Source organism: Perca fluviatilis, chromosome 12, assembly GCF_010015445.1.
Source record: "Perca fluviatilis chromosome 12, GENO_Pfluv_1.0, whole genome shotgun sequence".
Lineage (NCBI taxonomy): Eukaryota > Metazoa > Chordata > Actinopteri > Perciformes > Percidae > Perca > Perca fluviatilis.
In genome coordinates, this window is record NC_053123.1 from 28,448,948 (window position 1) to 28,464,670 (window position 15,723).

Sequence of the window (15,723 nt, forward strand, 5' to 3'; positions counted from 1 at the left end):
GTTCAGTACAGACATGAGAGTGGCACCGATCTTCTGTGTCGAACTATTCCTTTTTATATAAAATAAAAGCACATCAGAATCAATCTGGATTTGTTTAGCCTATTAGCACAAAGCTGGAAGAAGGGGGAAATACCTCTGTCTGAGGTCTGTACCGTTGCTGCTAAATGTACTACTGAATAAAACTACTTAATTATCGCTTCTCCTCCTCCTCTCTTCCCCAGTCGTCCAGACACCTCCTTCTCGTGGTTTGTCAATCCATTCAAGTGTTTCTTCCACTTGGTGTGGCGAAGCTACAAGAAGTACATCATCATCGCCCTGGTCCTGCTCATCACAGTACTGTTCCTCGCCCTGTTGTTCTACACACTGCCAGGAGCCATTTCTCAGAAGATAATTAATGGATAACACACAAAAAAAACAGACTGACTGTGTTCACGCTGTAGTTCTAAACATATACTCAAAATTATGGATGGCTTTTAGATGATGCAATTCCCCTTACGTGCCTGACAACAACACTCCCCAGCTTTTTACATTACCTATTTTTAAGATTTATGTCTTTACATCAATAGGAACAAATGGGTTTGGGGCTGAGAGCCATAGACACATTTTAGTGTAGTATTGAGAGACAAATGCATTAGCACAACAGTCTTGGTCTTTTCTAAAGGAAATGTTAACAATAACAAAAATCTAGAATATCACAAGCCTTGAAGCATAGGTTCAGTTTTTTTTTTTTTAAGTCTATCTAAATGCAATACACAGAACGAGGACTGTGGAATTCATCCCCATCTCTTACAGTTTAGTCATGCTACGGGAGAAGGGCTTTACAGCCAGTATGAAGAGGAACGATAATTACAACAACCAATAACTCTTACAACGTACTGCAGTGTTGTCTGAAGATAGACTTTAAAAAACATCTGAACCTGTACTTTTAGCTTATCTACATATTATATGTTAAGGAAGAGTCCAGCTTAGTGAAAATAAAAAAGTACGACACAGTGCTTATTTTAGCTGCATTTATTATAATAAATGAACAGGTAATCAGGCTTCTCATTTTTATCCGGTGATCGTCAATCTTCAATTTATTCTGGCCAAACTACAAAATTAATGTATTTTTGACATGTTTCTGCAAGTCAAAGTAATCATTCTCAGTTACTTTCTTTGTGTCCTCCTCTCATACACATTTCAACTCCACAACAAAGTAAAAAAATTATACATTAAATAATGATAAATGGCAATATCTTTCAATCAGACAAACATTTCACTTTAAAATACATGTACTGGAGAGATAAAGATAACTTACGTTTAAAGGTATCTACATATATACACATTAAATAATTAGGGCCCGAACGGCGACAGAAGCGAAGGCCCTATTGAAACTTCTTTCTTTTTTCCCCCGGCAAATGAATCGCCTTTTTGAGTTATAGAAGACCAACTTTCTGTAGGGGGGAAGGGGGCATCAAAACAGGAAGTGGGTGTAACTTGAGTGTACATTGACCAAATGGCAGCAGGAGTTAGATTTTTAAGTTTCATGTGCCACCGTAAGTGGCATGTTTTTCACCTTAAGATGTAAAATATAACTTACAACGTAACATTTACGTAAAAATATACGTGCCACTTTCTAAAGCTACGTGGTGTGTTATCGCGAGGTTATGTCTTATCGCGAGGCTACGTGACACGCGGGTTGCGTTCAGGAAAACAAGAAACGGTTGGGGGATTAGGAAAAGAACGGGGTTAGGTTAGGGTTTACGAAAACAAAAACTGGTTGGGTTTAGGAAAAGAATAACGGGGTTAGGGTTAGGAAAACAACAAACGTGAAAAATAAATATCAATCGCGGGACACAAAGTCAAACGCGGGACTCGAACCCGCTCTCTTGGGCGTAAATCCTGCGTTTTACCCATCCTCCACCCTGACCAATGTACCTAAACAGATTTTCGCCCTTTCATACTACTTGCTACGGCGTCAATTCATAGGCAATTGCAATTGGCATACAGAAGTACATGCCACTGGAACGTGCCACATGCCGCTTAAAAATCTAACTCCCTCTCCCAAATGGCTCGAAACTTTTCAGGATTCATAAGATTCCAACCCTGAGGATATTGACTCAAAGTCATAGCGCCCCCTAGTGGCAACAGGAAGTAGGCCTAAAAGTCAAGGTGCTATACTTTAACGATCTTCTCCTAGAGATTTCATCCAATCGACTTCAAATTCGTTTTGTGCCTTCTCAAGACCTTTACAATGAAAAGTTATTAAAAGCTTGACTTTCCGTCCAATGGTGTGGGCGTGGCAGCCATTTTGAGCATTTATCGATGAACGAAGTGTACGTTGTCCGAAATGTCTCACGATTGGGTCTAGGCCTGAGGACATCTATAAGCAAAAATTTTCTTTTGGTTATAGCCCCCCTGGTGGCAACAGGAAATCAGCCTTATATGACAAACATCATCAGATTTACATGAAACTTATAATGTGTGGTCCACATGGGATACTGGCCCACCCCCTATACTTAAACCATGCCCACTTAAATAACTAATGACCCGTTTGATGTAGACTATTGTGTGAGGCATCATTGAACTCAGCAGAGAGTTCCGTTTTCATTGGTAATGGTTTGGCCCGCCCCTATGCTTTAGCCACGCCCCCTTTCACAGATAATTAACTGTATGACGTAGAGTCTGTGTGAGGTATCATTGAACTCAGCAGAGAGTTCCGTTTTCATTGGTAATGGTTTGGCCCGCCCCTATGCTTTAGCCATGCCCCCTTTCACAGATAATTAACTGTATGACGTAGAGTCTGTGTGAGGTATCATTGAACTCAGCAGGGAGTTCCCTTTTCGTTGGTGATGATTTGTAGTGCCTGAGAACCGCGCAAATGCACAGCCGCAAGGAGCGGCGTCCACCAGTAACCCCGACGTGCAAGGAGGTGCGAGGGCCGTCCAACGCTGCTTGCAGCTTTAATTTATATTGTTCCCGTGTTATAAGATAATTGGTTTGTATAAGATTCGGAATGTTGTTGAAGTGTTTTGATTTGATTGAATGAGTTTACAGTAGCTGTGTTGTTGAACTACTATATTGAATGTTAAGTGTAACTGATGTAAAATGAGAGTAAAGACAAGGAGATCAATATCAGGTGCTCCAATTTTTGGATTTGTACATATGTGATGGGATAAGGTGCTTGTAAGTTTAACCTGATGAAGATCCATCATGACTTTAAAACATTCTCATCTATGCTCAATAAAGAAAGGAGTGATTTTAAGTTTTAGCTCACATGCTCTCCTGTTATTGCATTGTGAATGGGAGTTCAATGACTGTGTTTGATTAAACTTTCCTGAACAACAAAAATTACAGATTTAGAAAAACACATTCTTAAAAAAAAAAATCTCTCTTGACTTTCAAACATCTCACTGCAAGATATCTGTGTCTGTCAGAGAGATACTCTGCTGCAATAGGCTGACCTGGGGGTAGGAAGAGGATGATGTCACAGTGTGTTGATGTGCAGTCATGTTTGGGCCTCTCGGGAGCAAACACGAGGAGGAAGAGGTGGAGGGCATGAAGGGGAGAGAGGCAGAGATGCCGTTTGCTGCTGACATGTTGCTGAGGACTGACTGAGGCAGCGCTGAGCTCTGTCTCTGCTGACTGCTCGAGGTGGCAGCTGAAACACAAGATGCCAATTTATTGGTTCATAAAGTAGCAAGTGATAATAAGCACTGTCTGATGGGCCTCACTTTCCTGAGAAAATCAATGTATATTAATGTATCTTATATTTATGAACTGTATTCCTTATAATTTACATACTCTTCAAAATATTACACCCAAAAACAAAATGCCCAGGGACCACAGGCGGGAAATGCATGGAATAAAAATACCATAAAAGTCAAAGTATAGTATGTCATAAAAAAAGTCATAGTATGTTATGTCATGAAAAAGTGATTAAAAAGTCTTTAAAAAGTCATAGTATAGTGTGTTGTAAAAAAGTCATAGTATAGAGTCATAAAAAAAGTCTGTAGGGCTGTAGTCAAGTCCACCTTTGTCGAGAATATTTGGCGAGTCCAATGGCTGAGTCCGAGACAAGTCCAAGCCCGCATACCAACAAGTCCAAGACGAGTCCGAGACAACAGAAAAGCGTCTCGAGTCGCAAGTACTACAACCCTGGTAGTATGTCATAAAAAAATTACATAAAAAGTCATGGCATAGGCTCATAATCGATTATTTCTGTTTACAATTTAATGTAGGCCTAACAACATTTCTGTTTACATATTCGGTTAGGTTTTGCACATTCAGGAAGTGCCATGTGCTCAGTGCTGTAGTTTTATGTATCCAAGTTATTTAGTATTCGAGCACTGCAGAATGTTTTGTTTTTGAAGCTTGAAAAGCTATGAATTAAATATCCTATATGGCTTTAATAGAAAAATGTATCTGACGCATCATGATGCATCGAGATATCGAATCGAAGACATAATAATCGTAATCGAATCAGGAGATCAGTGAAGATTCACACCTCTATAACATAATGTTTCATTAAAAAGTCTTTCAAAAAGTAGTGCGTCATAAAAAAGTAATTAAAAAGTCATAGTATTGTATGTCATAAAAGTCATAAAAAAAGTCACTATAGTATGCCATTAAAGTCATAATATAGTATGCCATAAAGTTCATAAAAACATAGTACAGAATGCAGTACAAACGTCTTAAAAATCTTTAAAAAAAAGTCAGTGTAGTGTGTCGTAAAAAATTTCATAAAGTCTAAGTATACAGTGCCTTGCGAAAGTATTCGGCCCCCTTGAACGTTTCGACCTTTTGCCACATTTCAGGCCTCAAACATAAAGATATAAAACTGTAATTTTTTGTGAAGAATCAACAACAAGTGGGTCCCAATTATGAAGTGGAACGAAATTCATTGGCTATTTCAAACTTTTTTAACAAATAAAAAACTGAAAAAGTGGGCGTGCAAAATTATTCAGCCCCTTTACTTTCAGTGCAGCAAACTCTCCCAGAAGTTCAGTGAGGATCTCTGAATGATCCAATGTTGACCTAAATGACTAATGATGATAAATAGAATCCAGCTGTGTGTAATCAAGTCTCGTTCTAAATGCACCTGCTCTGTGATAGTCTCAGAGGTCCGTGTAAAGCGCAGAGAGCATCATGAAGAACAAGGAACACACCAGGCAGGTCCGAGATACTGTTGTGGAGAAGTTTAAAGCCGGATTTGGATACAAAAAGATTTCCCAAGCTTTAAACATCCCAAGGAGCACTGTGCAAGCGATAATATTGAAATGGAAGGAGTATCAGACCACTACAAATCTATGAAAACCGACGCCGTCCCTCTAAACTTTCAGCTCATACAATGAGAAGACTGATCAGAGATGCAGCCAAGAGGCCCATGATCACTCTGGATGAACTACAGAGATCTACAGCTGAGCTGGGAGACTCTGTCCATAGGACAACAATCAGTCGTATACTGCACAAATCTGGCCTTTATGGAAGAGTGGCAAGAAGAAAGCCATTTCTTAAAGATATCCATAAAAGTGTCGTTTAAAGTTTGCCAAAAGCCACCTGGGAGACACACCAAACATGTGGAAGAAGGTGCTCTGGTCAGATGAAACCAAAATCGAACTTTTTGGCAACAATGCAAAACGTTATGTTTGGCGTAAAAGCAACACAGCTCATCACCCGAAACACACCATCCCCACTGCCAAACAGCATCATGGTTTGGGCCTGCTTTTCTTCAGCAGGGACAGGGAAGATGTTTAAAATTGATGGGAAGATGGATGGAGCCAAATACAGGACCATTCTGGAAGAAAACCTGATGGAGTCTGCAAAAGACCCAGAACTGGAACGGAGATTTGTCTTCCAACAAGACAATGATCCAAAACATAAAGCAAAATCTACAATGGAATGGTTCACAAATAAACATATCCAGGTGTTAGAATGGCCAAGTCAAAGTCCAGACCTGAATCCAATCGAGAATCTGTGGAAAGAACTGAAAACTGCTGTTCACAAACGCTCTCCATCCAACCTCACTGAGCTCGAGCTGTTTTGCAAGGAGGAATGGGCAAAAATGTAAGTCTCTCGATGTGCAAAACTGATAGAGACATACCCCAAGCGACTTACAGCTGTAATCGCAGCAAAAGGTGGCGCTACAAAGTATTAACTTAAGGGGGCTGAATAATTTTGCACGCCCAATATTTCAGTTTTTTATTTGTTTAAAAGGTTTGAAATATCCAATATATTCCGTTCCACTTCATGATTGTGTCCCACTTGTTGTTGATTCTTCACAAAAAATTACAGTTTTATATCTTTATGTTTGAGGCCTGAAATGTGGCAAAAGGTCGAAAAGTTCAAGGGGGCCGAATACTTTCGCAAGGCACTGTAGAATGCTGTAAAAAAGTCATAGTATAGTATTTCATAAAAAAATCTTTAAAAAAGTAATTGTACAGTGTTTCATCAAAGTCAGAAAAAAGTTGTACATCGTAAATAATTACATTAAAAGTCATAGTATAGTATGCCATAAAAGTAAAAAAAGTCCTAGTATAGTATGGTGTAAAAAATTACATATAGTATAGAATGTTTAAAAGTATTTTAAAAAGTCATCGTAGTGTGTCATAGAAAAAGTCATAGTAAAGTATGCCATAGAATAAAAAAGTCAGTGTTGTAAGTCGTAAAACATTACGTAAAAAGTAAAAGTATAGTATGTCATACATTGTTTTGTAAAAAGTCATAGTATAGAATGCTGTAAAAAAATCATAAAGAAGTCATAGTATATAGTAAAAAAAAAAAAATCATAGTATAGTATGTTTTAAAAAAAAATCATTAAAAAGTATAACAATCATAGTATAAATCAGTGGTTCCCAACCTTTATTCCTTGGCGCCCCCCCTACTCATGTCTAAGAAAAGCTGAGCCCCCGCCGAAACCGAAGTTGAGGTAACTCTCGAGATAGAGCCTTACTTTCTTTTTGGTACGGAGGAGTTATCAGCACTTTTACGTTTCTCCGCCATGTTTAATTCATAAAATAGTGATGCCGTGGTGGCAGGAAAAACGAGGATACAACAAAATATATAGTTTTCATACAGACTTTTGTATACATTATATATTCTAGTGTATTATCATAATTTGTTTAACGTGCAAATATATTTTTTTTTTACCTCAACCTTAAACCAGATAAAGACTTGCGCCCCCCCTGTGATCTTTGCCGCCCCCCCTGGGGGTGCCCGGACCCCAGGTTGGGAACCACTGGTATAAATGATTACATAAAAAGTCATAAAGAGTATGTCATAAAGAAGTCATAGTATAGTTTGTAATAAAAATTACATAGTCATAGAATGTCATGATAAAGGTCATTAAAAAGTCATAGTATAGTATGCCATAAAAGTCATACAAAAATCATAAAAGTGATAGTATAGTATGTCATAAAAATGTAATATAGTAAGTGTTGTAAATATTTCATAAAAAAGTCATAGCATAGAATGCCATAAAATGGGGGTTTTCCTCACACATTTTTCTGAATTGAGTTTTTTTTCCGACAGTTTGAAAAAATCAAGTATCGTCATCTGCTAACCCTGATTGTGACACATCTCATCTCAGGTTCAATTCAGTTACTAAATGACAACAGCAGCCTCACTTAAAAGTGACCTTCATAAAAAGGGAGGTTCTGCATGTTGCCAAAGTGCTCTGCTTTGAAACTGTGAGGAATGACAGACAACTGGGACAGAACAGTTGACAAAAAGTAAGTCCAAGGTGTGTCTCATCTTACCACAAGTCACTCTGAGCTGCTGATGCTGGCTGCTGTTGGGAAAGCCAGTTTGAGAAAGACCTGCTGCGCCACCTAGAGCCTAAGAATGAGCAAGAAAAAAATGACAGGCTTTGTATTATTATGAAGGAATGCTCCTTCTATGTAAATGATCCTTGTGGCTTATAATGAGATCTGTAGGTAGCAGTTTACGTGTTTTTATTATTCAAAACTAAACCATGTTGCGGACACTGTGCAATTAGGTAATGTATTGACCATTAAATCGTAGGTAGGATCTGCTGCTGTCGTGTTAGTAAAGGTATCACTTACTAGCCTGAGTGTGGTCACTGACAGCACTTAAGTAAAGTTGTATGAGTCCATATTAACATCTCTAACAATAAAGTCAAACTAATCATTGAACGCTTCATTCAAAATCAGACCCACTGAAAAAAAGGAAATGTCAATTTCCTACAGAGAAATGCTTGCTAAATAGGACATTTCCTTGTGTCAGGGACATTGTCTTTCTCTACATCATATAAGTTCATACAAAAAAAAAAAAAAAAGAAAAAGAGCCAAAGTGATTACTGACCTGAGTCTGATTAATACAGGCCTGGAGTTTCCTTTTTGCCCTCCATCTGGCCACCCTCAGTCTGGTCTTCTCTCGACGCTCTCGCACCTTCAGCACAACAAAATCATCGTATTTTACGGTCAATACAGGCAACTGTAAGAAGACACTTTGATAGAAAATGTCACTTTAAACTCCACAATCTTGAAACGTTTTTGATGTGTATGGGTCACATAGATTATTATTAGAATATTTCTGTAAGGACAGAGTCTGCCATAAACACCAAGGTTGACTAACCAGATCTGCCAGCAGCGGCTGAGGCAGCGTCTTCTCCAGCTCTCTGCGTTTGTTGATGCTTCGCCGGCGGAGCTCATTCCTGCGCAGTTTGTATTCTTCATAAAGGCTGAGGTCTTTAGTCCAGGGCCGCACCGCCTGGCGAGGTGGGATGCCAGATGGCAAAGCCACCATCGACTGCAGGGAGGCCACCGGCTGAGGCATCAGATCTAAGAGCACACACAAGGAGGAGTTTGCAGTGGTGGGGCTTTTTTTTTTTTTTTTAAACAAATTACAGTATAGATTAGAGGTAGATCAATATATCAGTTTTCTGATTTATATAATCAATGTTGGCCTCCAGTTATTATAGCAGCTTTTTTTTTGGCCAGGGGGCATAAGTAGGGAAACCACACCTTTGCATTCATTACTGCAAATGCAAGAAATTGTACTCAAAATCTAGCCAAGCAGTATAAACTCAGAAGCATGACATCTGCCCACTCACACAGATGTACTCACAGGTGGTTGGTCGGGCTGAGCTGAAGGCTGCATTGTGATTTCTCTGGCTTGTTGGAAGGCCAGACCACTCCGTCACTGACCTTTGAGCCTGGAGGAACAGACAAAAGCATTCACTCTCTGAGTTGTCCATCTTGTAATAATGTATCTTAATTCCCTTGTTTTGATTTTCTATCCTACACGGGTGTAGAAATTGCCAGTGATGGTTCACTGGCAGATTTGTCACTGCTAGTGCAAAAAAACGTTGGCTCAGAAAGAAACCGCCACTTTTATTTCAGAGGGACTGACACACACAGTGTTTTGTTCTTCTCTTTACAGGTTCTTAAAACATTCTTTTCTTAACAACTTGGAAAGAACACTTTCACAAGAACTTTTTGTGCTGACATGGCATTGTCAGATTTGATACTCAGCTCTAGCTTTACCTCCGACTCTGGAAGATGACCCTGCTGAACCTGGCAGTCCAGCATTAGGGTGGCCATCACCTCCTGCTCCTTCTCTGGCTCCTCCTTGATACAGATCACCTCCTCCTCCTCCTCCTCCTCATCATCATGGGCCTCCTGCTTCACCTGCATTACAACAGAGGACAACCAGGGCTTTAGGACTGTGATGAGAAATCATAGGACAATACAGTACCTCTACTAGTTAACTTGTAGTTAGAATGACTATATGTGTCTGGAGCGATCAGCCTTGGGGTGTTTTTTGTGTCAGTACTTTTGTATTGTGTTGTGTTATTGACATTATTCTTACCAGACACACAATTTGAATAGTTTCTGGCATACTCCAGGACACTAACTAAAATCTCCCAGTCCACTGTGTCTCTGTTGGACTGATCTATTTAATTATATTTTTGCGTGTTTCATTCTGTGAAGCACACATTTTCTTATGATGAGCACTACACAATTTTTTATTATTATTAGAACTATGAGAATATATTATAAGTAACAGTCAAAGCAATATTTTTGACTTCCACTTGCTCAATGATTGGCAGTTACATCTAATCACATAACATGTAGCTAAAGTATTAGACTTAATTGCCCAAATAACTTATAATCAAATATGCTGTCTTTAATCTTAAAGCTTTAGTGCGTACCTTTTTTATATTAATGAATGTCTGTTACATTCAAGCCATTGCCAAATTAGTTGATATAATTAAGACTATCAGCTTCACAAAACATGCTATGTATTTCTCAGCAAGTGAAGATAATTACCTCTTCTGAAGGCCCTTGTGTCTACTACTATGTTCTCCTACTACAAATGAAGTATATATTTATAGAGTCAGCCTTTTCTCTTTGTTCTCATTTTAAGAGAGATCAGAGGTCAATCGTGGAGCAGGTAGGGCCCACTACAGTAGGGTGTGCGTCTGCGTGAGCAAGTGTTGCCACCTGTGGAGCAGAGGAAGTCAGAGTGGAGCTATCGGCCTGCGTGGAACCATAAGGGGACAACGAGCCAGCGGCGAACTGCTGGCCCGGGCCCAGAGTCAGGGCCTGGACAGTAGGAGGGACCTCGGCGGCGTCCACACCCTCTGTATGTGGCTGCAGAGTGACGGTCCACTCACAGTCGTCCTCCTGACCTTTGCTCTGTGCGGTGTCTCGCTCTGCGGGACAGAACAAAACTGCACAAAGGGAGACATGTGTTCAGGGATACACGGTGGCAACAATGGTATTTTGTTAATGCATGTGCAGCAGTCTCAGCGGTTTTTCCTATTTTGTGACCACAACACAGAATGTACTGAATTCAACTGACATAAAAAACAATCAGTGCTCTCTGGTGGACAAACTGTGTAATGGAGACATTGTTTATAATTTCCCTCAAACATACTGTGTATCACACACACACACACACACACACACACACACACACACACACACACACACACACACACACACACACACACACACACACACACACACACACACGTACCTGTATCGAAAGATTCTGATGATAGTGTGTTCACAGAGAGTGAGACAGACGTGTCGGAGCTCAAAACTCCCACATCTGAATGACAGCGCACTCTAACTGCATGTCTGCTCGTGCTGTGTGGAGAGGTGCATTCTGGGAATAAAAACACAGAAAGGAGTAAAACTCATCGGAGTGGACGGCCAATAGAAGTCAGTCGTTTCCGTGGTCATTACCTTGATTGCTTTTTGTCAGTGGTCCCTCAGAAGTCCTGGTCTGAGTAGTCGAGCATGATGGAGAGGTCTCAGTGGAGGAAACACCTGCACCGCCTCTCTGTGCTTGAAGAAAGGTGGACGGGTGGATGCGGACCAGAGTGGAGGCAGAGGCTCTCTGCTGCAGCTCCTCCTCCACTCCTTGCCTGTAGTACTTCAGCTTCAGCTCGGTGTAGCGCAGCTTGGCTCGGATGTTGTCAGTCTCCTTCTCTTTTTGGGCCTTTTCCCTCTGCAACGTCATGACGTCCCTCTTCATCAGCGCAACTTGGGCTTTCAGCTCCTCAAATTTGACTCCAACCACTTTGAGCATCTCAGCCAGCACCGTCTCCACCGCTACATTCACTGCTCGCTCAACCACGGCACCCATCTGGCCTCGAATCAGCGACACGGCAATGCTGACATCCATGTTGAAAAGACCTCTGATGAACCTTCTCCAGCCGTTTTAGGGTAAAACTTTTACCTGCATGCAAAATGACATCACAGTTTAGAAGTGCAGTTTAATTATTCAGGTATTTGTCTACAATTAAGTCACTTAATCCAACTGTCTAAATTGCAAGAGAATACAGAAAAATAAATCACACTAAACATTTAGTCCCATTTTTTTTGTTAAAGTTACACTATCGTCGTGCAGTGACGTTAACCCAGTTCTGCCAAAAAGCATTATATTGATTAGCTATGCTGTTGGAAAATCCAGAAACAAACAAAGCAGAGACAAGAAAAGGATCAGAGCATGAACTTTGTTTTCTTTTGCATTGAATATGAAGCTGCAAGATTGCTCCTGCTCTCACGAGCAACTTGGAAAACAAACACAAAAACTGTCCAGTTTGTATATGTCAGACATCAATCAAGACCAAAACATACCTTTATAGACCTTTTTCACAGCAGACATGTTAACATGTCATAGTAGGAAAAGCAAAGATGTATTCAAAACCAGTAATGATGGCTGCATTCCACTTAGGAGAGGCCCTGGTATTGTGCATGCTGACATGACAAGTCAAAATGTCTGCTGTGAAAAAGGTCCATTAAATGCCTAATAACGATACCAATTTTCTGTTGCTACAGCTCCTGAGTATGCATACTTAATAATAATTGTTATTATTTTGTTTCAGATGTCACAACGACTAATTCACTGACATGTGTGTGAGAGGTAATAAGCATTTCCACTGTGAAGAACATTGTCTGCAATGTAGACAATCTGCACAATAAACAAAGAAAGTGCTAAAGACACATAAGTGTTCCCTAAGTGTCCCACAAAAGTACCAGTACCAGTCTGTAAAGCACTTTTGGCTGCATGCTTGCATGAAAGATGCTATATAAATAAAATAAAGTTGAAGTTAAAGACGAACTTGAAGGTGCAGCAAAACGTGCTTGCTTTCTAAAGTGCTCTATTAATGAAATAAACTTAAACTTAAGATGAGCATACGTGAAAAATATGAACGATACAGTTACAGTAAAATCTTGGGTCTCCGACTTGTAACGTTGGTTTAACACTCGGAACTTTAACTATAGCTACATTTCAGACTGTGGTGAATGTCGTTCATTAAAGTCAAAATTACAATGAAAGAGTTAACATTCTACTTACCATTTATGCTTGTTGGTGATAAACAGCTTAGCTAGTTAGCCGATAACTAACTTAGCTAACGAGAAGCCTCTTTAGTTATGCATACCATTCGTAACACTAAAGAACTATTCTTGAACACTGTTTCCTAGTACATTGACTCCGGTTTCGTTCTGTAAATGGTTTATTTAAACATACATTTGGGAATACGTCTGAATACTTAGCTATGCTAGTGTAGTTTTACCATCACAAGTCACAACCACAAGGTTTTCCGGTTTTCCTACATGGGGAAATGTTTCCGGCTATACGTAGATACCGCCTCATTGGCCGCCTCGGTACGTCGACCACGTCGACGCGGTCGCCATATTGGGACGGACAACCCGCGCCTCCTTCTTATGTATGTCAATAGAGGCAGGAGTTCTATGCACAATTAAAATCATCATTTACGGCTGAATTTCCAACCGATTTTAAAGGGGCGATAGAATGATTATATAGGGTATTTTACACTTTGCTTAAGGTCTCCTAATGGGGTATGTAACATTGGTTGGGCTGAAAATTGCCCGAATGCTATTTTATTGGGCCCTTAACTACCCTGTGAATATGGCTCTATTTGGAACAAGAGCTTTTCTTCCAAATATGGTATGCTCATGAATATTCAGAATGAGCTGCGCGCTGATTGGTTTGAGCAAACTACATCAACACATGGGAGACTCGACAGCAGGTCTCATATTTCAGACACTGCAAAGTTATACATTGTTTGTCGGGCTATTTCGTTATTAAATTCACTTCTGAGAAATCAACTATATAAAGCTCAAATATGGGCCGTTTTACGAAAATTGATGGCCAATTGCAAATTTGGTAAGACTGTGTGTCGGATTTCAGCGCCGGTGCTGCCTGTGTTGCTGCCTCGCCGCCCGGCCTGCCTTCCTTCACAGACCCCGGCCTGCTATGAGGTACTTGGAGCTCCGTCACGACTGGCAGCCCACAGCACTTCATACCAGCGCAAAGTCACCGTCTTTTGGGCTAATGGACAACTAAATGCCGCTGCCCTGACAGAGCTCCAGGGCCTGCAACTCCCCTCTTACTGCTAGCTAAATGGCCCGTGTGTGAGAGTGAGAGCGCAGTCAGCGAGCTTGTTACACCAGCAATCTCTTACCACATGTTACACATATGTCACGCCACGTATACAACATCTACCTAAGGGTCTTATAAAGCTAACAACGGTGTCCGATTTCAAGTTAATGAATATTTGTGAAGACTAGATGTTTCGTTAGCTGCGGCTGTCCCTTCAATCCTAGCTAGCTATGTGTAGCTATGTGTAGCTAGCTACAAATCACGGATAGTGAGCTTCATTTCATAATTCAAGTATATTTACAGTTTGAATTTCGTCACGCCACATATACAACATCTACCTAATGAAGGAAGGCAGGCCAGGCGGCGAGGCAACAACCCAGGCAGCACCGGCGCTGAACTCCAACACACAGTCGGAGCCAATTAGCCATCCATTTTCGTAAAGCAGCCCATATTTGAGCTTTACATAGTTGATTTCTCGCATAAAAAAGTTTCAGAAGTGAATTTTGTAATGGAATAGCAGAGATTCAGAAGACTACCTGATCTCAGGTCAGTTGTGTAGCCTATGTAAATGTTGGGGCATGACTGTTCTCTTAATACACCCATGGGCGTGACAAAGTTACAGGTCTTGGGAGGTTGACGTCAACTTCCAGCTTTGTTGAGTTTTCAGCGGCAGTTTCAAAATATGAGATTTTCATAGTAAAGGGGTGTCAATGGAATTTTGAGCTTCTATATATGTCCTATTTACCCACCGAACTGTCGTTATTCAACTATGACAGGGTAAAATCGGTTTTGCATTCTATCACCCCTTTAAGAGCTTTGCTTTGCTACAAATGCAAGACATGTATCATGATAAATGTTACTTGGTGTAATTAAAAATCTAGGTTTTCATTCCAAAGATTTGTCAGTAAATATTTTAGCCTTAACTTAAATGTGTTTAGATTCAGCAGAGTAAGCTATCACTGCTAAGATGCTACTGCACCCACGTGGCTTCTCAATATCAATACTGTATTTTTGTTTGTTTTATAATTCTTTTTAAAACACTGTGACCAGAGATAAATAAATATAAGTAAATTAATTAGTAAATTAAATATAAAACATAAGGTATCTAAACATTATATACAATGACATCAGTAAGTCAATTTATATATACAGGATGCAATTTTCCGGGGGGATGCGTGGGATTTCCCCCTTTCTGGTCTACATATCCCTGCCACTGCTGAATTATTTTTATCCCCGGTGGGGACAAAATGACAAAGTATTTTAAACTAAGTAAAGCGCTGTAATGTGAACATATATAGTTCTATAGTGCGATAGAACGATAAAATCTGAGCGGCAGTTGCTGGTTGTATTTAGCCGCTACAGAGCTCCGGGACGCCGGCTACTACCGGCAGTTGTTTATCTGCCAATAGGTGACTGTGAGCCAGGTCCTTTCATGGGCCATGTAGTGCAGTTTAGCCAGAAAAAGTTATCGTCATGTGGCAATAATAGTTAAGTTTAGGACCAAAACGACTAGTTAAGTTTAGGAAAAAGATTGTGCTTTGGATTAAGACATTCCCGATTATTTCACAAATCGCTATAAATATATATATATATATATATATATATATATATATATATATACACTCTCCTAAAGGATTATTAGGAACACCCTACTAATACCATATTTGACCCCCTTTCACTTTCACTACTGCCTTAATTATTTGTGGCATTGATTCAACAAGGTGCTGGAAGCATTCTTTAGAAATGTGGCCCATATTGATTGAATAGCATCTTGCAGTTGATGGAGATTTGTGGGATGCACATCCAGGGCACGAAGATCCTGTTCCACCACATCCCAAAGATGTTCTATTGGGTTGAGAT

The 15,723-nt window shown here is 40.1% G+C and overlaps 2 protein-coding genes across 3 annotated transcripts in view; one reads left to right on the forward strand and one right to left on the reverse strand.

Moving 5' to 3' along the window:
* fer1l6 (fer-1 like family member 6) overlaps positions 1-1,003 on the forward strand; it is a 35,313-nt gene extending 34,310 nt beyond the window's left edge. The window contains exon 46 of the mRNA XM_039818805.1: positions 222-1,003. Coding sequence (XP_039674739.1) covers positions 222-402 — 181 coding nt within the window. The 3' untranslated portion in view covers positions 403-1,003. The remainder of the gene's footprint in view (positions 1-221) is intronic.
* Positions 997-13,065, reverse strand: si:ch211-67e16.4. Of its 2 annotated transcripts, XM_039818809.1 has the most exons (11): positions 12,814-13,065; positions 11,196-11,691; positions 10,984-11,115; positions 10,446-10,675; positions 9,486-9,629; positions 9,067-9,154; positions 8,575-8,780; positions 8,302-8,388; positions 7,737-7,815; positions 3,444-3,640; positions 997-1,433 (listed from the first exon to the last, which is right to left on the reverse strand). In XM_039818809.1, the coding sequence occupies exons 2-11, from the start codon at positions 11,635-11,637 to the stop codon at positions 1,416-1,418; spliced, it is 1,623 nt and encodes a 540-aa protein (XP_039674743.1). In that variant the 5' UTR covers positions 11,638-11,691; positions 12,814-13,065; the 3' UTR covers positions 997-1,415. The 2 variants fall into 2 exon arrangements, with proteins under 2 accessions (XP_039674743.1, XP_039674742.1); XM_039818808.1 differs by lacking the exon at positions 997-1,433 and having other exon boundaries at positions 2,706-3,640.
* Between the last annotated feature and the right edge of the window lie 2,658 nt (positions 13,066-15,723).

Excerpts from the sequence above, each read along its gene's own strand:
- si:ch211-67e16.4 (XM_039818808.1), bottom strand. The coding sequence starts at position 11,637 with ATGGATGTCAGCATTGCCGTGTCGCTGATTCGAGGCCAGATGGGTGCC. Across the intron at positions 8,781-9,066 it reads CTCAGCCCGACCAACCACCT|ATCTGATGCCTCAGCCGGTG; the intron begins GTGAGTACATCT and ends GTGTGCTCTTAG. Across the intron at positions 3,641-7,736 it reads GCAGCTCAGAGTGACTTGTG|CTGCCACCTCGAGCAGTCAG; the intron begins GTAAGATGAGAC and ends CTTGTGTTTCAG.